A 22,887-nucleotide genomic window follows, 5' to 3' on the forward strand; every position below is an offset into this window, starting at 1 on the left:
ACAGAGGGCTCTATTCTCTTATGAGAATTAAGCCCTTGACATTAGATGAGTATCTGTATGGGTCATCACATGCCATGGAGAAGGAATTTGCTGCAACTGATATTGACAGTACACTGTTTTCTCTTTCTGATTTATTTGAATGCACACTTACTAAGTATCAAGTTATCAATTAGACATTCCAGGGACATGGCACAGTGTCTGCCTATAAGGGGGTTAGAAATTCCCTGGGGAGAAAACACAGTTAATGGTAATTTAAAAAATAACAAACTAGGTAATATTTTGTAAAAAATAAAAATTGTATTTAAGTACAAAAAATGCATGTTACTAATCTTGCAGTAAGAGGCCAGGAAGGGGAGATTTCCACAGTTTGAACTAGTTAAGGATTAGTTATGAAAACAGTGCTAAGGGTGGGGGATGCCTGAGATGAATCAGAAAAGTAGATAGAATCAAGGTGGATACGTAAGAAGACTGAGGGTGGGGAAGGAGGGGCATTTCAATCATGAGTCAAGACATCTCTTTCCACTTGCTTTAGCTCTTCTGTATGACATCAAAGAGATGCCTGCAGCTGCCATTCTAGTGATGAGTGGTCATAAGAGAAACATCTGGATGGGGCTAATAAAAAACAAACATTAAAACCCCAATCCAAAAATAATTAAAAAAATAAAACCAACAGTGCAGGCTTTCTCTTCTTTTGTTTGGTGCTCATGAGCTGCTATATGTGGAAATGAGCCAACTGCAGACAGATGGCTGAAGAAGGCAGGCAACTGGAGGCAGTTAAAGAGGATGGCCTCTATTTATAGAGGCTGGGGCAAATAGGACTTTTCCTGGTTGGAGCAGATCCCCAGTACCACTTGAGCTGGAAAACAAGGATAACATCATTTTATGAACTGCCCCCACAGTACACTGGAAGGACTAGGGAGATAAAGTGTGACCTGTAACAAAAGTGAGCCTAGAGTTGCATATGTATCAAATTTTCACTATATTTAAAAGTATATGTCATCAGGTACAGCATGGAATTGAAGCTGGATGCCAGAATCGAGAGCGAGAATGAAATCTGCATTTACATTCCATAGTACTCCTTTTCCCATGGTCTTGGTAGTCCATGGAAAAAAGGCCGAAAGACTGAGCTATTAAACTCCCCACTGTAGGCTGAAAGTTGAGGGATGGGAGATGGAGCAAAGCGGAAACAGAAGGAGCAGCTGGTCATGTTGAAAACTCTTCAGGTGTGCTGGGAAACTCACACTTCCTCTTCAGTGTAGAAGATGCCATTAGCAAACCTTTTCATAAGAGGATTTGAAGGATCCACTGACACTTTCATATTCCAAGAGTTTTCTTTCAGAGCAGGTCGTTTAATATGCATCAACCGTGCTGAATGAAAAACCAGAGAAAATAAACTCAGAAACTGAAAAACTGCAAAACTTAAAGTGTTGATGGTAAAGATAAATTGTCACCAAAGGTCAGAAGCAAAGGAACTCCGTATTTCAGATGAGTTACAAGATGTAAGTCATTCAATGAGGCACAGGAATGAGAAGTCAACCCCAAAGCCCTGCTCCTCACCATTTCAGTTGCTTACCACCCAGACATGGTGCTAAAACACAGACCCTGTTCAGGTCTGGGGGGACCTGAGATTCTGCATTTCTAACAAGCTCTTGGGTAATGCTCAAAGCAGCCAGACCTCAGAACCCACACGGAGAGAAATTTCGACAGTACAGACTTTGTCTTCAGATCTAATGAGTATGAAGGGCATTTTGATAGAATTTGAACAGTGGAAAGTCAGAAATGTAGAATAAGACATATTTAAATGGAAAAAAAAAATCAGAGAGAATCGAAACTCGTGAAAGGTAATGCAATAGTAGTTCTGAGGGCCTGATGCTGGTGGGATATGATTTGAGGAGGTGATTAGTTTTGTGAGAAAAAAAAAATGACACTTGTGTATGTGTGAAACAATTGTCTTATTCTTGGAAAGAACAAGGGAGAACCAAATAGGGTATGTCTTAACAACACCCTTCAAAAGAAGAACCAGATTCCGAGACTCTGCTCTCATGATGAACTGCCAGGGCAAACCACAGTTCAGCAGCTGCAAGCACGCTTGCCAATTACAGAGATAAAAATGTTTCTGAAAACAAAATTTCACGTATTCCCCCCCACCCCTCTGAGGTTGGCATCGTATCTTCCTGTGTATCTTGGGTGTAGCTTTTACCGGGCAGAATTTAGACACTAGAAACCAAATGAGGTGGTAAACAGAGCCAGTTTGCAGAAGAGTCAAAATAACCCAGCAAGAATTGAAACCACAAATGCCCTAACAGTCAGTCATTCACCAACCAAATGCTAATAGGAATTGGCACAAAGGTCTATGCAGGTTAGCTCAAGGACTTAAAAACTGATATGCAGTGTTGTGTGTGATGGTGTTCATTTTACCTTTGGCTTGTTTTAGAAACACATTCTACCGCTGCCACCCCACCCTTCCTCAGTGTCATCACAGAATGGTTTCAGTGCAAAAAACTTACAACACTGGGGGAGGTGGGTATCTGGGACTTATTGGGTTGGTCAAAAAGTTCACTTAGGTTTTTCCGTAAGACCTTATGGAAAAACCCAAACGAACTTTTTGGCCAACCCAGTACAACTCCAACCTCGGTCTCAAGAGATCTGAGTTCTAGAAGCACAGATGTTAAGATCTTCAGATCATGATGGGTGACCTGGATCATGGTCTTTGGATCTAGATGGATGCAAATCTCAGCTCTGCCATTTATTCAGTGACCTCAGGTAGTTAAGTTCATTGGCCCTCCACCTTAAAATGGAAAAATTAATAGTACCTACATTCACAGGCTTATAGGCAATCTTTAATGATGTAAGACATGTAAGACACTCAGAACAATGCACAGCATGGAATTACTGGTTGATAAATGTCTGTTATTATTGTAACTAACTCTGTCACTAATTCAGGCACTGTAAGAAAGATATTTAATTAAAAGGGAAATAAAAAAATTTCTAGAAACAAATGACAATGAAAACATGATGACCCAAAGCCAATGGGATGCAGCAAAAGCAGTTCTAAGAGGGAAGTTTATAGCAATACAACCCTACCTCAAGAAACAGACAAACAAAAAAATGTCAAATATACAACCTAACTTAACACCTAAAACAACTGGATAAAGAACAAAGAAACCCCAAAGTTAGTAGAAGGACAGACATCATAAAGATCAGAGCAGAAATAAATGAAAAAGAAAGTTAATTAGCTCAATTATCAAGAGAGTATGAACATCAAAATCCTTTCCAGAACTAAAATTCTATGATTGTATGGTCACTTTGGCCAATAAATTTAAAACATCCCAAGGCATCTGGGCAAATAATTCCTCTCTGCTAGGTCCTTCTAGAATGTCTGGTAAAGTATTCAAGACCTGTGTTGATGGAGCAAACCTTTCCTTCCAACTTCTCTTCACAGCTCCTGTTCACAGCTCACACCATGGGCTCCAGGTAGCTCCACTCACTGGCCCCTGAATGTGCTTTCAGAGTCCCAAGATCATGCCATTTACATCATTTCCTCTCCAGACTGCCTTCCCTGCTTTCTGTCCATACCCCTAAATCCTATCTATCCTTCAGAAACTAACCCAGGTTCCAGCTTCTTTATAAGGTTTTCTGCAATCACCATACTTCTGTATTGAAGAAGTCTTCAATATACAATTCATTGACCATTACCATATTCTGCCTTCATTCTTCTGAAATTTTTTCCCTATATTTGTTAACTTTCTCAACCCACTCCAGTATTTTTGCCTGGAGAGTTCGATGGACAGAGGAACCTGGCAGGCTACAGTTCATGGGGTCGCAAAGTCAGACATGACTGAGCTGTCACTCCTTGGCGTTTCAACTAGATAATAAACTCCCTGAGGTCATGCACAAGGATTTACTCGTCTTGGTATCTCAGTCAAGCCTAGCATTTCCCCTACACAGAGGTGTTTTAATAAACAGCTATTGATTGGTTCGTTGTAAAAACCTGTGAAGCACTTAATAAGGCAATTAGCTTAATATGGAACTTCACTTAATGCTAATACTCTTCCTGCCAGCATCTCTGTCTGCCCCTCAAAGACATCTGAAAAATTGATCTGCTTCCATCTAGTGGCAATTAAAACACAGGTGGTTCCTGTGGCCAGAAAAGACTTTCACTCAGTGGGTGGGAGCGTGACAGAAATCTATCTTGTGGATTTCCTGCCCACAGAGATAGGGAGGTCAGCCTAGAGAAGGGTCAAGGATTCCCATCTACATTATCTAACGGGAGAAGGGAGAGCAATAAAAGAAACTTCACTGGCCCTATGTCCCCATCCAGTTACCCCTCCTGACTCTCTCATCTCAACTCCTTCTAGCCAAGTTTTATAAAACAGATGATGTATATCTTCTGCCTCTATGTTTTCATCCCCACTGATTCCTCAACCCCTGGCTATAGGACTTGCATCATGAGCTCAGCACTGAAAACAATTTCCCCACTGATACCCTTACTATATCTAGTAGAAACTTATTGGTTCTCCTTGCAGTATTTGAAATAATTTTCATTTCCTGCTTTCCTTAGGATCATGACCACATACTCTCCTCATTTTCCTTCTACCTTTCTGGGAACCTGTCCCTGTTCTCCTTTACCTCAGCTGACGTGTTGATATTGACCTTCCTCTGGCTCCCATCCTCTCTCCCACATCCTCTTTCCTTCTCACACTGTACATAGTCCCTTGGTGACTGTACGTGTTCCTAAGATATGGTTACCTCCTGTAATGTGAGGACCTACAGATCCATTTCTTCTGCCCCTAAGGTAGCCCCTTTGGGGCAGAAGAAACAGGCAGATAGAACCAACAGACTGTGGTTGAACCACAGACACCTAAACCTAAACAAATTCAGGTACAAAACTGAACTCGTGATCATCACCTCCAAAACTTCTCATTCTTTTGTGTTCCCTTCTCAGTAAATAATAAAACAGAGATGGTAACCATCCACCAGATCCCAGATCAGAACCATGGCAACTTATTTGAGTCTTCTCTGTCTTAATCAATGCATAATCATATTCAGTTGATTCTACCACCAGTTATCTCACAAACTCATCCTCGTTGCTATTGCCCTAGATAGGCATCATTGGCTTTAACCTAATAACTTCAAATGCCTCCAAAACTGTTCTTTGCCCTCAGACTCACTCAACTCCCATGTTTACAAACTTTTATGGATAGTGATCCTCCCAAGATGCAAATTTCAGCATGACATTCACCTGCTTCAACCCCTGTTAGTAATAACTCAATGACCTCAGGATTAAGTCCATACTCCTTTGTATGGCTTATAAATTACTTTATAATGGCCTCTGGTGCCTTCTCTCTCCCCAGGTTTTCTTTTGTACCCTAAGCTATAGCTCAGTAAACTACTAAGAACTTCTCAATAACAATCTGTGGTTGGTAGGATGGTTGCCTGAACAAGAAACCAGCCTCCTAAGGGACCATCTTGCTTCATTTCCTCCAGCATTTGAAAAGGAGCCCAGTTGTCTGGCTGGGCACCTCGTCTGTCACCAAAGTCTCATCTTTGTTGTTCATTTGACTTATACTTTCCTTCCTAAAATTTCAAAGCAAGTCACCAAACCCTGAAACTGAGAAATGTTTTGTTGTCTTCATTTCTGCCAGTTGGGGCCTTATATTTTCATATGTATGTGTTTTTGCAATTGAAGAAATCTGAGATTCAAGACCAAATCAAACAACTTCCCCTTCTTTGGGGGAAGCTATAGGTAGAATTAATGCTCCCCACCTTTCCCACATTTCTGAAGGTCAGTGCTCATCAGAGGTCTTTTACCCTCTTGTACTAGTGCTGCAGGTTCAGGTTCTGGAAATATACCATTTTCTTAGAACCTGGGATTCACTAGTTTTTCAATAAATAAATCCTTGTTGACTTGATTGTTCACTGAATACTATATTTACCATTGCCCTCATGTTCAGTCAGGATAAGAAGAAAAAAACTATAATGCTTCCAATCCACAAAGAAAATTCTGAAGCAATCAGAAAAAGCTGTCTTTACATAAACTGTCCCTTCTTAATAGAGTATTACTTGTTCATTCATTCAACTCCACTAGCACTGAAAAACCTGACAGCTATTAAGGAAACTTAGTAGATTTATTACTTTATCTGGAAACTTCATTTATCCCATGTAAATAACTGTGTGCTTGCATGCTCAGTTGCTCAGTCATGTCCGACTCTTTGCAAAGCCACAGACTGCAGTCCATCAGGCTCCTCTATGTTAGTCTTCAGGCAAGAATACTAGAGTGGGTTGCCATTTCCTCCTCCAGGGGATCTTCCCAACCCAGGGACCAAACCCACATCTCCTACGTCTACATCTCTCACATCGGCAAGAGGATTCATTATCACTGAGCCACCTGCAAAACCCATGTAAATAACTACTAAGGAGTTAATAATGTCTCTAGCTATAACAGGAAGTATCTTACAGAGGTAGAGAATAGATCAACAGATGTAGAAACTTCTTTCTGATCAAACTTACCTTCTCCGAGACTTTTTGCCTAAAAAGAGAAGAGAAAAATGGTATCAGCAGAAATAGGCAATTTCACTATTTTATACTTAGAAGAGAAGGGAGATTCCCTGTCTCAAAACAGTTTTTTGAAGAGTCTTATGTTAGGTGGACCTCATCGGTGTCTAAGGGGATTTGAGGTCCTGACTTAATGTTCTCATTTGAGCTTTGGTAGATACTCATTCAGAACAGACCCATTAATGCAGATGCATCTTAGAGCACCATTTCATCCTTGGTGCTGCTCATAAAGACAGAAGGCTAGTCTGAACTGTCTGATGACCAAGGCCCCATATGCCCATTCTTGTGTTTACCTATTCTGATCTGCCATCTCATCCTACCTACAGCCTTCCCTAAGAGACTCAGCTGCAAATACTGTAAGAATATGTATTGTTACACCTCATGTCATCTTCTCTGTGAGAACATGCAAGAGAAATTTCACTCAGGTCTCAGTAGTAGGAACTACACGCCTCATCTCTGTAACCATTGTGTTCTTATCTTACAAACACACTGAAGAGTATTACTGTTTGTGTCCATTGGCTGGCTGCAGGAAAACAGGCGTATCTGAAACCTCTTTGTCCCTGGCTCTGACTTATTTGTGGTATTCTAAACCTTGACCTTCTTTTTCTTATTTTTAAACTAATTTTAATTTGCTGTGTTGAATGCATTTGAGAAACCATATTACATTCTTTTTGAAAAAAGCAGAGTATAAATAAGTGAATGAAACTGCAGGATCAGGCTCCAGAGGAAACAAAAGCAAAAAATGCTTTTTGAGGAGGAAAAATATCACTAGGAGGCAATAAATTTCTGTGACTGTTAAGCTGGAGCACTAGATGATGAAATCTGGGTCCAGGTCCCTTTTTGCCAACTTAAGTGTGTCTTTGAATAACTATTTATTCTCTCTAAGTTACCATTTCTTCATCTGTGAAAGAGGCTGATAATTGTTTTCCTCACTGAGTTGATAAAATGTACTCAAGATATTTAAGTCAGGGCCTAGAGCATAGACAGTACTCAATTCTTGTTTTAAACTTTTAAAATGTTAGAAATTGCTATTTTAATTACTTCTTCCAAAATTTAGCCTGCCAGTGACATGAGCCAAAAGAATTTGAGCAGGGAGAAATAAATCTGAGTAAATTTCCGATTCTGTTCATTTTCATACAAATATATTTTTCTCTCAGGAACAATGAAATGCATAACAATACATCAGCAAGAAGCTGTTCCTATTGAGAGAGTTTCTTTTTCAAGAAAAAGGGAACTGAGGGGCATCTGTTCAGTTTTGTGCCCAGTTCTCAGCCTGTGTGTTGGTTCAGGTGGAAAATTCTTCTCAGGGGGAGGAGGGGTGAGGAGGAGAAAAATAGAGCCTCATTAATCTGAAAACCAGTGGTTTTAAGGGGCATATTTTGATGGAAGTCTGATCTCTGACCCTGGCCCCTGGTGATATGAAATTTTGGAGATATGGCCTAAAACAGCATTGCCTGTTTCCTCATCTGCTGAACAGGGCCAGTGATGCTGACTAATCAGAAAATGATGACGCTAGGAGAAAAAGATATATATTTCTAGACAAACCCATACACAGGGAAGCATGTTTCTGGAGCCCACCCTTACTCCTTTCTTAGGGAAAAAAATAAAGAAAACTCAGGCAGGGGCCAAAGTACAGGTTCAGAAGATCTATCTGAGGACAGGATGGGGGTCAAGACTCTGGTCATTTTATTGGCTACTCTGCTTAAAATATTCACTTGTCCCTTTTTTCCAGCTTTCAGAACCCCAAAAGCCTATATACAATTCTCAGATTGATGAATATTGGATGCAGGCAGATTTATTGGCTTTGACCTGTCTTCTTATACAGGCATCAGCTCTATTGTATTAGAAAAGCTCTAGGGGCTTCACCTGGGAATCTATCCATCATTTCTAATCATTGTCTCTACAGGAAAAACATTCCTTTTTCCAAGAACTAACAGCTAAAATTTTTTAGAAGATAAAGCCACTTGAGAGTTAGCGATATCAGAAGGCATTTCACCAGTGAGGACGACTGAGCGTGAGACTAAAGATGCCCTGACTTCCCTACAAAGTCAGTGATCTCTCAGGGCTTCTGTTCGCTCATGCTTTTTGTTGGCATAACTGTAACTAGCCTAACTGCCCGTTATCTATTTCCTGTTTGCCCCACACTGATTCCCACAGTGGGGGCACAAAGTTTTCAAGGTATCAGTTTGAGATCTTGTACAGAAATGACTCCAAGGTAAAAAAAATTTAAAAACAACCCCACGGCTTTTCTCACCACTGGTTAGAACACAGCCTTAGGTAGAACCTGCCTCCTGCACCCCACTACTAAATACACACTTCAATTCTGTTCTTTTTATTCCACTAGCACTTATTGAAATATTTAGTCATTTGAGAATATCTCCTTACTAAGGAAGCTTCCAGCTCCACTGTTATTTAAATAATAGCTGCCTTATCCCAGAGGGCAGAGCTTAACTACCCCATCTATTCTCTACCACCTCACTTCTGTCAATGTAACCCAAGGAAGGAGGAAAGAAAGGATGATTGTGAGACAGGCTTTCAATCTTAAGGGAAAGGATAATCAACAGTAGGAGAAAAATCTCATTCTTCTCTTGCCTTAGTGCAATATTTAAGTAAATAGCAAAGTACTATAGGATGGTGGGATTCAGTCTCAGCTGAAGTTGCAAAAGCAGAAGCAGAGACCCTTTAACTGCTCAGGACTCTTCACTTTATAGTTAATGAAGTTCTTGCACATCAGGAGCAAGAACTTCCATTGTATTTCTGGGTAGGTTATAAAACTGATCTAGTACCCCTGGTCTGGGCTTCCCAGGTGGTGCTAGTGGTAAAGAACCCACCTGTCAATGCAGGAGATGCAGGAAAGGCAGGTTTGATCCCTGAGTTGGGAAGATCCCCTGGATAAGGGCATGGCAACCCACTCCAGTATTCTTGCCTGGAGAATCCAATGGACAGAGGAGCCTGGGGCTACAGTCCATGGGGTCACAAGGAGTCAGACACGACTGAAGTGACTTAGCATGCAAGCACCCTTAGTCTTCTATTTGGAATGAAAGATCAGATCATATCAGAGGACCATTAAGGATTGGAAGATAATATTCCTGCAATTGCCAGTGAGAATGGGTGGTGTAGCAGTCTTTACATACTGTATTCATGGAATATAATACATACTAATTAATTTGATGGAAGTGAAATTAAAATGGCACTCAACTGACCCCATAGAGGTAACACAGAGCAGTTGGTTAGCCATTGTTTTGAGGTCACTGATGGCCTCTGAAGTTGAAGCAGGGTTATCTTTAAATCTGCCTAATGTCTATACTCATACTCTTGAATGTTTCTGCCTGATGACTTTGGCCAAATGTGGGAGCACATACAAGGCTTGCCTGACTATGGGCCTATAACCAGCAGGTTGGTTCCACTTGAGGGTTTGGACACACTCAGAAGGGCAGTGAGGGGAATGATGCTTCTGTTCTTCACTGATGGTGTTTTGCCTACTATGCTAAGCAGCAGACACTAACTTCTTGAGGCAGTCCTCCTTATTCTCTTTTCTTTTCCAGTCGAGAGTGGAGGGGAAGCATAAGTATGGGCTGCATTTGGTTAAACCTGTGACCTTGGTGAATAGACACAGGGATGAAAATGTGGGGATTTCCCTAAGGGGAAATGCAACAACTCCCACACATTAGGAGCCAGACAGGTGTCTGACTCTTGACAAAGTAAAGGTATTTGGGAGCAGTGCTTTGAAAACATTGCGTGCATGCTCAGTCATGTCTGACTCTTTGCAACTGCATGCACTGTACCCACCGGGCTCCTCTGTCCATGAGATTCTCCAGGCAAGAATACTGGAGTGGGTTGCCATTGCCTACTTCAGGGGATCTTCCCTATCTAGAGATCAAACCTGCATCTGCTCCATCTTTTACATTGGCAGGTGGATTCTTTACCACTGTGCCACCTGGGAAACCCTTTGGGACATTAAATTCACTTCCTAGTAGAATTGCACTGAAATCAAAAGCATGTGGGCTCTTATAGGGCCAGATCACACATTCTTTTTTTTAAGAATTAAATAATAGCAAAGAACCATTACAATTTCTCATATGTCTGTTAATACCCTTGCAAGATGCTCAGGTAGTAACAGGTGCTTGAAGATAGTAGGCATTTTAAAAAGACTTGTTAGATGAAAAGAAAAAATTAGCCAACTTATTGTAATGAAAGTCTGTACTGGGCTGCTTCATGCATCTCTAGGGACCGATATTTATAGAGCCCAAAGCTTGGTATTCTGCTTTAGTCAAAGCTCTCATACTTAATTTTCTGCGGGCTTCCACATTTTCTTCCACTTGAAAGTTGTATTATTTTTACATGAAGGTAAACTCACGTACTTTTTTTTAGTCTCCTTGCCAGGCAAATGATAAATATCAACCCAGAGAATACGGTAACCATGACTGCCACCGGGATGAAGAGGGGGTTATAATCACTCTCTTCGTTTATTGAGATAGTCCTGTTTATTTCTGAAAAAGAAATCAGTAAAGCATTTAGATGAGGCCACAAGCATTATTTCCTTAGTGCCTTTTCAAAACATTAAACTTTCTTCCTCCTTACATCTTCTAATAATTGTCCATTTGACACTATTAGAAAGAAGAGGAAACTGGCCTGGGAAAACACATGATGAGAGTATGGCAGAAGCAAAGACTAAACTAGCTTTTCTGGCTCAATGCCTACAGAATCTCAGTCCTCAGATTTGTGAGTCATAGAATTCCTGGGAGATGTACCTAAATATTTTGGTAAAAAGTGGTCATCATTGTATTTAGCTCCATGATCTTGTTCACTGCCTAGAACTCAAACACAGAGAAGAACTAAAAAGTCTAGTACGACTACAGAAAAAATAAAAGCCAGTGATCTGAACCAGGTAACTTTTCAATCAAAGCAGTATTAAGGCTTTGAAGCAGCTGTGCAAACATAGGCACATACAATTCCATGCCAAGGACTTGCACTAATTTGTCTTTCAAATGCTGTAGTCCTACCGTTTCCCTCTACTTCCTTCACAAATAAATAAAAGGATACATCTACATATCCTCTCATAAGGGTGAACTAAGTTCATGTGGGGACCTTTACTGAAAAAATAGATACGAAAAAATTTATCTTCTGATACCACCAGTTGAAGAAACTTACTTTTGCATATTGGCACAGGGTCTCACTGTCCCTGATTCTTCACATCACTTTGATGAACCCTTTCAAGGTGTTTCCATCCCCACACCCAAATGTATAATCGAAAGAAGGTGCAATTCCCAAACAGAGGGCGCCTAGGGCCCGTAGGAGGTTAAGGAGACAGACACTAGCCCAGCCTTTAAAGGAAACGCCCCCGAAGCCTGCGGTACAGTCCTCCTCTAAAGACCCCAGGCCACCTCCCCCAATTCCCTACTCCACTTCCTGGCCCCAGACCACAGAGAGGTCAGCTTCTCTCTTAGCTTCTACAGATCCTACCACTTAAAGACTGCTGCCGTGGGATGAACTGGGAGTAGCACTGACATATTTACACCACCATGTGTAAGTGTAAATAGCTCTTGGGAAGCTGCTGTACTCTGTGATGACCTAGGTGGGCAGGATGGGGGTGGTTCAAGGGCTGAGAGAGAGGAGATATGTGTATACTTAGAGCTGGTTCAGGTTGTTAATATAGCAGAAACTCACACAACATTGTAAAACATTTATACTCCAATAAAAATAAAATAGAGCCTTTAAAAAAGACAAAAATAAAAGAGTTCTTTCATTGGTGTTGTCTTGGGGCAGACACGGGTAACTATTCTGCCAGATGCTAATTGAACATGGGTTCATTTAGCTCCTGTTGCCAGGCGCTGTTAGGTGGAAGGTAGACAGAGATGAGGAAGACACAGTTCCTCTTAGTCACAGACAGATTTGGGAGGCATCAACTTTATGATAATTGAGAAGTATCCATTACTTTGGGAATTAGGTGGCCATCGGTGACTTCTGTGGAGACATTTTAGTAGACTGACAGAGAACTGAGATTGTACTGGAATACAAAAATGGATGAGAAATAAGTCAGTAGAGACAGTGAGTTTAGATGGTAAGGGAGGAGGAGTTGAGAACTGGCTGGGGAAAAAAAGCAATCACTGTCATTGAAGGAAGAGGAAAGAGTAGCCAAGGATTTTATGGTAAATCAATGTGTATGAATTTATTTTTAAGCTACATATGTCTCAGCAACAAAACTTAAAAGTTTAATATTTTTTCCCACCATCTGCTTATTCATCAAATACCTCTGTAAGTGTTGAACATATTGGGCCAAACTTACTTACTTTGACATACTGGACTAGGGCTGGACCAATTTCCAGACAATCCACAAACAGTTTTTTTCTCCCCAGTTAACTCAGCTTCTTCTGAACAACTGAAGGTGCATGTGGAAGAAAAGCCGAAGTCGACAAGGGGGTGATTACAGTCCATGGTTCCCAAATTGGGTGCTGTTAGAGGCTCACATTGAATCACTTCAATGAAAAAGAAAAAAAAAATCAGTATTTCTGAGCAGAGACCCTCTGTGAGGAACAGCTTTTAGCCAAACTGGGGAACCACTGACATGAATCTAGACATTTCTAATTTCTAGAAATTACTTCTGATGATGCTTCCAGGCTTTCTTTTCTTGAGAATGATGGAGAGTGGTGAGTCAGAGGTAGAATGAAGAGAACCCAGAAAGCCCATGATGGGAGGGGAGCAGTGGGGCTGGGGAGAGGAAGGGAGAGCTGGCTGTTTCATGTTGCTTCCCCAGCCCTGGTAACTCTCTAGCTCTTCTGGAAGCACCATGCTATGTGGCCTTGGCCTCAAGAGCTCTTATGGTGCATTATCAATGAAGACAGAGAATTTCCTGCCTTTTACCTGTTCTAACATCAACCCAAGAAGTCTGAAAAACACCCCCATTCTCTGAAGCAAGTCCCTCAAATTTTGTAAAATTTAGCAGGTTTGTCAATTTGTTCTATGATTTAAAAAATGATTTGAATAGTTCTTTTGAGAATTAAACCACTTAAACTAGTGAGTCAAAAGCATAAAGGTTGACTATGTAACCAAAACTTCACAAGTTTAAATACCACCAGTTTTTTTTTTCCCCTAAAGAGATGATCTTGACAGTAAATAAGGAAAAAAAAAAAAAAACCCACCATGTTTCAAATGAAAAAAAAAAAATCAAGAAATTAAAATTGTTATGTTTGTTTTTCACAGATTTTGCTATTCCCCTGAGAGTTCATGGAGGAGGAAAGGTAAAACATGATTCTAAGAATAAACCAAATAAAACAATCAATAAAGACCTCCAACCCCACCACCCCGCAATAAGGAAATCGTTTGGTGTCAAGCAGGACACCATATAAAATAAGTGTTATTGAAAGGGAAGAATAACCAAAGTTCAACAGCAGTTCAGCAAGACTGATTATTCCATAGCAATGAGAAAAATAAAAATAAAATAAAAAATACAGTATAACCACACTGTTCTGCTGAAAATTATGTGTGTGTGTGTGTGTGTGTATAGTGACATAGTGTCAGAGATAGTTGGTTGTTATTTTTTGTTTGTAGTTTTTCTTTTAAATTAAAAAAAATAACCCCTTTGAAAAGTATCACGGTAAAATCTAAGTTAGGTTAAATTATGTGTCAAAAGAGGATATCGAATTCTTAGCAAGGCTCCACCACATTTTCTTAGTTTATAAATCCAGGATTGCCATGACAACGCCTCTGATATGAACATCGGCTCACCTCGACAGGTTGGTTCTGGAGATGACCAATTTCCAAATGGTCCACAAGTGGTTTCTTCAATCCCCATTATGTCTGTTCCCTTAGAGCAGTTGAAGGCACACTGCGACGTGAAGCTGAAGTTTCCCAAAGGGTGAGTACAGGCCATGGTACCCAGCTCTGGGGCCTCCAGAGGCACACACTGAGTCACTTCAATGAGAAAAGAAAGCAGGCAACAGAGTTAAGAGGACCTGATGACCGGGTCTGAATCTTAGCTCTGATATTTGATAACCAAGTATCTTTAAGCAAGGTGATTTAACCCTTCCAGCTTTAGTTTCTTTATCTATAAAAGAGGGATCATGATAAATGTATTGACTTCCCAGAGTTTGGGAATTAAATAATTTAATGAAAGTCAAGGATTTAAAGTCTGGTTCATAGGAAGCTTTTAATGAAATATTAGCTAATCTGCATGCACATAATCTTATTATCTTTGGCATTACCTGGACAGAGAACTTTCAAATGTAGACAGGTTTAAGTGGGAATGACCAGCTTGGTTTGGAAACAGCTACCACATTAGAGACCCTAAGTATGCTAGAGTGTTGGAAGTAGGAGGTTCAGAGAAAGGCTGGGTATCCATAACTGTCTTCTCTACAAGAAGAGAAGATAAAAGCTTTAGGAAGCATCTAAGCCTGGATTCTGTCTTCACTGTCTCTAGCTCAGTTCCAGAACTTTGGTTCTTCTGACTTTGACAGTCCTTTGCAGAAACTGTGTCTACTTCCTTTCTCTGATCAGTGGCATAATAGATTAAATTAAGATTTGAAATTCAGTCTTCATGTTTTAGGTCCTGCAACATCATTTAGGCAAATATTGCAACTCTTGTGTCTTATTCCTTATCAAATGTGAGCCATCATTTTAACCTTGTTCTTAAGAGATCAATGAAGAATTAAAGAATGAATTCAAGAAATTAGAAGAATTTTAATATTTACCATCTAAAGTACAAGTCCAAATGAAAGTCACTTATGTTGTCCAATTCAGTTCATGCCCACAAGCAGGTGCCTAAGTCTCAATCTTACAGATGCAGTGATAAATAAAATACTGACTGATCTCAAGTTGCTGTCAGTCTGCTGAGGCATACAGACAACTAAATGGATGATTTCAACAAATGTCAGGTAAATAAGAAACAAATATGTGGAGCTATTGGAACACAGAATAGGGATGCTTAGCCTGTCTTGGCATCCAAAGAAAACTTCCAGATAGAAATGGTCCCTGAACTATTGTCTTCCAGTTGAACAGGTATTTTATCCATGTGCAAAATGAGGAAGCCATGAGCAAGTCAATGAGCTACAAAGCAATATGGTAAGTGTGGAAGACTACAAGCATTTTGATGTTAATACTGGAAGGAAAGAGGAGGCAGGGGATGGTGTGAGAAGAGATTAGATAGAAAGACAGGTGCTAAGGCAAAAGGCCCCTATCTTTTCATCAATTTAATGAGTATCTACTATATATCAAGCATTATTCTATGCCTTGAGGAGTTCAGAGTTCAGATTTCATCCTATAGGACAAATGATGGGTAGAAATTAAATGGTGCATGGCCACATATGTGTGATGTTTACTTGATTTTTTTAAATTGATCAGACTGCCTATAGTATGAATAATGTATTTGAGGGGAGCTAATTTAAAGATGTGGAATTCAGCTCAGAAATTATTGCAATAATCTAGGAGGAAGATAATGAAGGCAATAGTGTAGAGTTAACAAGTAGAAGACAAGGTGGAGAAACATTAAGTTATAAAAATGAGTAGTGTGTTACTTTGCATAAATGTAGGAGGAGGTGAGAGAGTTTTATACCACATAAATGGTGGTACCACACACTGAGATAAGGGATACAAAAAGGAAAGCTGGCTGGGAAAATTGATTTTTCAATGTTTGGGGCATCCCAAAGATTATGCTTAGCATATTTGGAGTTCAGGACTGGAAACAGATTTGTCTGTCCAAAGCTCACATAGATGTGTGCGTCCACAGAAGTTGCTAGGTTTGACCAAAAGGGACATGTAAAGTGAGAAGAGCAATGGATGAAAGATGGAAGATAAGAAATAGCAATAAATATATGGGCTTGAGTAAGTGCCCATGAAGAAACCCAAGGAGAAACAATCATAGCTAGAAAGAAAACCAGGGAAGAGTGGTATGATGAAAACCAAGACAGAAAAAAAAAGAATAAAATGTTCAAAAAGGAGTGAAATGGGCATGCTGATGATATAAAAATTTTTTTAAAATTTAGAAATGGAGTGAGTGTAAAGTATTAGAAGTCAGAGCTTAGGAATTGAGTGAAATGAGCCAGATCTGTTCCAGTTGGTTGATCATATAAATTTGTTTAAATTTGTTTCACTGTAATTCTTTATTCATTGCAAACACTGCTTTTTTCTTACTATAATTTTCTATTTTATGCCCCAGATACTTCGAATATAGTTTTGAAACTCCACCAATATCAATCAAAGGACTTGAAGTTTCTTTCAGTAGTGAGTTGACTAGGTCAAAGACTCCATGTCTTTCAATCTATGTATTCTTTCCTTTCTGTTTCTACCACCACGACTCTGAATGATTTCAGTGGACTCTTAATGATGCTCTCCATCATCCCATCTTCTCTCTTTTTTGTTCTCCGGTCCATCTTATGCACCGCTTCTAGGATAATTGCTCTAAATGCTGGTGTTCAGATACTAAGTGGTTTCTCACAATCAAATAAAGGCTAGAGATTTTTATTAGGCAGTTTAGGAATCTTCACAGGCTTCCTCCAGCATGTCTGGCTTTCCATCAGATTAAATTATAAGCATGTGTAATTTCCACTGTGTGCATGCTCAGTCGCTAAGTCATATTTGACTCTCTACGACCCCGTGGACTCTAGCCTGCCAGGCTCCCCTGTCCATGGGATTTCCCAGAGAAGAATACTGGAGTGGGTTGCCATTTTCTCTTCCAGGGTATCAAACCCCCGTCTCATTTCCTGCATTGGCAGGCAGATTCTCTACTGCTGAGCCACCAGGGAAGCCCATAATTTCCACTAGTTAACTGTAAATCCTTTATCTCTAATAGATTTGTCCTCATCCCCTAAAATGCCAGCCAATGTGTTGGATTTATTATTCTATTTTCTGACAGATACTTATATATCTTTATGTGAATTTTTCATTTTGGTCTTGCCTTTATCATGATCTTGAGGATAATGTAAAAAGGCAAGATGGGTGACTCAGCCTTCTAATGATAAATGGTATTGTTTCCTTCCGATTCAGGGTTCTAATGAACCCAACAAGCCCACTAGCTTATGCATTCCTTAACAGCAGGAATCTATCAGGCCTGATTCATTATTGTAATCCTTACAGCTTTTATTCCAAAGCCAATGCTCTTGTGGCACTCAAAAGGACTTGTTGAGAAGTGAATTGAAACTTCATGCTGACTTGTGAAATCTTTATGTAAAAGTAACAATATTGTGCAAGCATGGCCTACTGATCAAAACTTCTCTTTTCTCAGAATGGCTAGTATCATTTTCCTCCAACCAACTTCCATAAACTATAATACTTTACATAGGGAGAAACAAAAGCAGCTTACCGAACTGACACTCCGTCCCGTAGTACCCCAAATCACAGTTGCAGGTGTAATTATTGATGACTTCCACACATTGTCCATGGCCGCTGCATGACCAGGGTTTACAAGAAGCTTTAAAGGGGTCAGAAATTATTTTTAGATGGATACTTTTTTAGTACTCCTAGTCATTTCTTTAGATATAAGCAACTTTTTGGCTGTGACTATTTTAACAAACAGGGAAAAATATATTTGTACTTTCATACCATTTTTGCATAAAAACCATATCTTAAAATTTTTATTTATACAATATAGTTGTCATACAGCCATAAACATTTGTTTTTAGAATGAATTTACAGAAGCTTATACTCTATAACATTTAGGGGAAACAGTGATATACATTGAAACTCTTAAAATTTCTTTTTTTTTTTTTTGATGCAGTAAGTGGATTAAATGATAACCTGACCCCAATCACTTCTGTAGTATGTTTGGCAATCCCTTTCATTATAGAAAGTACTAAACAAAAATTAGAGAATCTGAACTTACTAAATTAGTACGTACATGAGTGCTCAGTCATATTCAACTCTTTGTGACCCTATGGACTGTAGCCCATGAGTCTCTTCTGTCCATGGAATTTTTCAGGCAAGAACACTAGAGTGGGTTGCCATTACCTACTCCAGGGGATCTTCCCAACCCAAGGATTGAACCCGAGTCTCCTGTGTATTCTGCATTGGCAGGCAGATTTTTCACCACTGAACCTCCTGGGCAGAAGCCCTGCTAAATTGGTAGAGAGTCCAAGTGAACAAGAGACTGAATGAATGTTTCACTGTTAAAAATAACTTGGAAAAATACTGATTACTTTTGAACTGTCACCATTGTCTCTACAGAAATTTTCACATACCACAGATAATGAAACACTACAAAGTTTCATTACATAGAATTCTATAAGATTAGGGCTCCCCAGATGACTCAGTGGTAAAGAATCTGCCTGCCAATGCAAGAGATGCCAGAGAAGAGGGTTTGATCCTTGGGTCAGGAAGATCCCCTGGAGGAGGAAATGGTAACCACTCCACTAGTCTTGCCTGGATAAGCCCATGGACAGAGAAATCTAATGGGCTATGTAGTGCATAGGGGCATGAAGAGTTGGACATGACTGAGCACTGTAAGATTAGGCCAAGAAGGACACATGTAGCATCAAGTCACCTACTTCATGAGGAGGAAACAAGATGTGAGCCTAAGCTCTTGGCCCTCTGCTTCCACTTCCCTGCCTCTTTACTTTCCATATGGATTTGTCATCTTAATGTAAACTGATTCAGGGATATAGATTTGGGGCACAGGGCCTAGTCTCACCCACCAACAATGCTCAGACGTGACAAGACTCAAGCTTATTTAGAGCACTGGCCCTATTTCAGAATGCCCTAGCAGCTGCATGTGGGCCCAGGTTCCCATGGGGTTGGCGCATTGGTTCTCTGCACTCTGCGCCCCCTGAGAAGTGCAGCGGTCCGGTCCATCCCTACCTGTGTAGCAGAGGGCTGTCTTTGCTTTGTGGCAGGAATCATCATTCCATTTCCCCGAGTCTTTGACCCTCTTGATGTAGATTTCCACACAGTCCTCCTTACTCTTCCTGTTGTTGGGCTCCCCTTCGCCCCAGTTCTTTGCTTCTTCAGTGAGAGATTTGTTGGTTCCCACCCAAGTCCACACCCCTTCTACTTTCCGGATGCCAATCCAGTAGTAAGTACGACTGAAGGGAAGCGTCTTATTCAGGTATTCGATCTCTCCCTTGTTTTGTATGGCAACTAAATCTGTGTAATTTCCCCTGCAGAACGCTCTAGCCTTTTCCCAGGGCATGGGTCTTCTAGAATAATGGTAAGTCCAGCAATCGGTTCCACGATGCGCAAAGAAATCTGAAAGACATCAGTGTGAACTGTGTAGCCTCATGGTTATAGCTGAAAAGAACCTAGAACTAATCCAAGCTGAGCCTGCCATTTAGAGACGAGGAAGCCGACACCTCAGGAGGGTAAGTTACCTACCTGCTTGACGTCGTGGAATTAGTCATCTGCAGATCTGAGGCAGAACCTAGAACTTCTAGTCCCAGTCACTTTTCACCATAATATGGAATACTTTTGCTCATAGCTCTATTTTAGATGAATTTGGTGGCTTTCTAGATTGATTTTCATAAACTAGTTTTTTTCCTCAAAAATTATTTCCAGTAAAGTTTAACCAGCATATTTTAGAAATTCATATTTGTTAGTGGCTCTCAATCATTTAAAGTTAATTTAAGTATAATATCATATAACTCTAAAATTTACTGCCCACTCTTTTATTCTGGGATGATTTCCTAAAGACCAATATTTATGTTTCTAAAGGAGAAGTAAAATAAGAACAGGAATAATGGCATACTTCGAAGTAGTCTCTTTTATATCAAAAAGATAATGCTTTGCCATAAAAGAGCTGCTTCTGGGAAAACAGACAGCCCAAGCCTTATATACAAAATAGAAGAAGAACAATTTACGAAACTAGATAAGGTGGGATTATGAAACTGATTTTAGATTTTGTTACACACACAAAGATACTCAACTGATGGTGTTTAATAATTACATGGGTGCTTCAAATATGAGGGCTTTGAAGAAATCAAAACCAACACATAATTACACAATGGCACTATAATAATATAGGCCATTCTAAGCATGGTATGAGCTAAGTGAAGCACCATGATAGCATAAGGTGCAAGTTTTCACAGCCATCACCATTTGCTGAGTTTTCACTGTGTAGGGCAAACACTATGGAGAAATATCAAAGAAAACACAGATTCAATTTTTATAGTTTCCTAAGGACTCTGAGCAAGGAATAACAAAGGCAAAGAATACATAATTAATCTTGATAAAATTAAACATATATAAAATGTACAGAGAACTGGGAAACAGTTATGATTAAGGAATAAATAATATTATAAAATAAACCCTGCAGGCAAGGGTGGGTCAAGGCTAGGAGTTCTCTGAGGAAGGAAATATTAAAAGTGGGAGGAAGAAAAGAGATGTTTGTAGAAAGGGTAGAATTAGCAGCTATCTACCTAATACTTTTACCTGCCACTTTTACCTATGTACACTCAGTAGATATTTACCAAAAACTGAACATATGTTTTTTAAAAAGCTTAGCAATATATAAAAATCATAACATACCACAACAGAGCATAATCCAGACCCACAGTTTAAAGACATTCCATAAGTCCCTCTGAGCATTTTGACATTTCCATGGACATAGCTGCAAATAGAATACAAAATTTTACTCAGATTTATACTCTAAATCACCATTTTACAGGTACCTTGAAGAGGTACTTACAACTTTCTCAAAGTTCAAAGTATAACATGTATGCCAACTAACCTTGTCTGAGGTAAGAGATTTCTCAGACATGGGTGAAAAAGTAGAATTAAATTTGCCTCAAAACTGGTATATAGTTGATTTTTTTTCTCCTATTTTAACCTCAAGTTGCTATTGTTACTGTTCTGATATTTTTTTCTACATTTCAGTAACTTTTTGTATCTACTTATCAGCGAGCTGTCAGATAAAGCTATGTGATATTTAGTACATTATTTTTAAAGTGTTCTTTATCCTTAATTGGAGAAGAAAATGGCAATCCACTCCAGTATTCTTGCCTGGAGAATCCCATGGACAGAGGAGCCTGGAGGGCTACAGTCCATGGGGTTGCAAAGAGTTGGACACGACTGAGCAGCTAACACTTACTTACTTAGTCCTTAATGAACTATTAATGTCTAGATTTAATATTAAAATCTCACACTTGACTATGATGTGTCAGTACTCCAAATTCCTAAAAGAATTAGGTAACCAAACAGACACTACTGAAAGAAAGGAGTTCATTTTTTCTCAACTAAAGAGAAACACATTTTGAGCAACTCAAATGACAAGACCATAAATTTTCTTCACACCGTTACAATGTATTTTCTGAAATGTATCAATTCTCAGATAGCACCAGCGATCAGTCACAAGAGTGCTAATTTCCGCAAGATAGTAGTACTTCTTCAGGAACCCTCAGTAGAGACAAGTTAAGGAGAGGAAATCAGCACCCATGAGAAGAGAGATTCTAGGAACACTTTTTAATTTAGACTCAGCAATTTCAGTTTTGGCTTTTTTAAACCAAAAATTAAATGTGCTGCTTCTTGTCCTTTGCCACCTGCCTCTGCATCCCAAGACGAGGTTCTATCTGAGCATCTGGACATATTTTAGGCTGAAAAGCTTACCATGGCTTTGCTCCGTCCTTTTGTAGCCCTTCAGCCTCTCAGCTCAGCACCACAGGTCTCTGGGTCCTTGCCCAAGGCTGGGTGTGCAGGGAGACTGCACTCACTGTCCCCAGAAAGGCTTACTTTCTTTCATATCTCTAACCAAGGCTCACATCCTCCCCTTCCCCTTCTTCCTCCCCTTCCCCCACCTCGTCTGCACCTCTTTCTCCACCCCTTTCCTAGTCTGCGCTCTAACACCAACCCTAAGAAAAAAAAGAACCACAGACCCAGGACGTTAGTGCTGGATTTTCCTTTCTTCCCTCTTTTGCTCCTTCCCTCTTTCCTTTCTCGCTTCCTTCCGACCTCCTCCCCACCTCATCTCCCCCTTCTACTTCTTCCTCTCCTCCTTTCTCTGTCTCTCTCTCCTTTCTTTCTATGAGCATTAGACTAGCTCTTGGCTATCCATGGTAGAGAGCCCCTGATAGTTTCAAGCACCACACACTCAAAATATTACTATTTTGGCCGGATTTATAAAGTCTCAAACCTCAGTGTTTGTGTGCTCGATTGTATCTGACTCTTTTTGACCCCATGAACTGTAGCCCACTAGGCTCCTCTGTCCATGGAATTTTACCAGCAAGCATCTCCTTGCATTGGCAGATGGATTCCTTACCCCTGAGCTACATGGGGAGGCCCTATTAAACTCCAGTAGAGCTAACCCAACAGACTGGATTAAGGGTAGCTCTTTCTCCTCCCTCTTTCCTTGCTCACCCCCTAGTGGGCATTCTTATCAATGGTGCCTCCTGAGGAGAGGCGACTCTAGCTTTTTGCCCT

General features: G+C 40.0%; 1 protein-coding gene across 2 annotated transcripts; it reads right to left on the reverse strand.

Annotated features, from left to right (window-relative positions):
- Positions 1–275: 275 nt before the first annotated feature.
- SELL (selectin L) lies at positions 276–22,226 on the reverse strand. Of its 2 annotated transcripts, XM_043923960.1 has the most exons (9): positions 22,078–22,226; positions 21,001–21,082; positions 19,339–19,725; positions 17,849–17,956; positions 14,281–14,466; positions 12,846–13,031; positions 10,917–11,045; positions 6,511–6,529; positions 276–1,368 (listed from the first exon to the last, which is right to left on the reverse strand). In XM_043923960.1, exons 1-9 carry the CDS (start codon positions 22,078–22,080, stop codon positions 1,350–1,352), a joined length of 1,119 nt encoding a protein of 372 aa, XP_043779895.1. In that variant the 5' UTR covers positions 22,081–22,226; the 3' UTR covers positions 276–1,349. The 2 variants fall into 2 exon arrangements, with proteins under 2 accessions (XP_043779895.1, XP_043779896.1); XM_043923961.1 differs by lacking the exons at positions 276–1,368; positions 6,511–6,529 and having other exon boundaries at positions 10,916–11,045; positions 12,842–13,031.
- Positions 22,227–22,887: the final 661 nt, after the last annotated feature.

The sequence above is a fragment of the Cervus elaphus genome, chromosome 14 (assembly GCF_910594005.1).
Source record: "Cervus elaphus chromosome 14, mCerEla1.1, whole genome shotgun sequence".
NCBI classification, from domain to species: domain Eukaryota; kingdom Metazoa; phylum Chordata; class Mammalia; order Artiodactyla; family Cervidae; genus Cervus; species Cervus elaphus.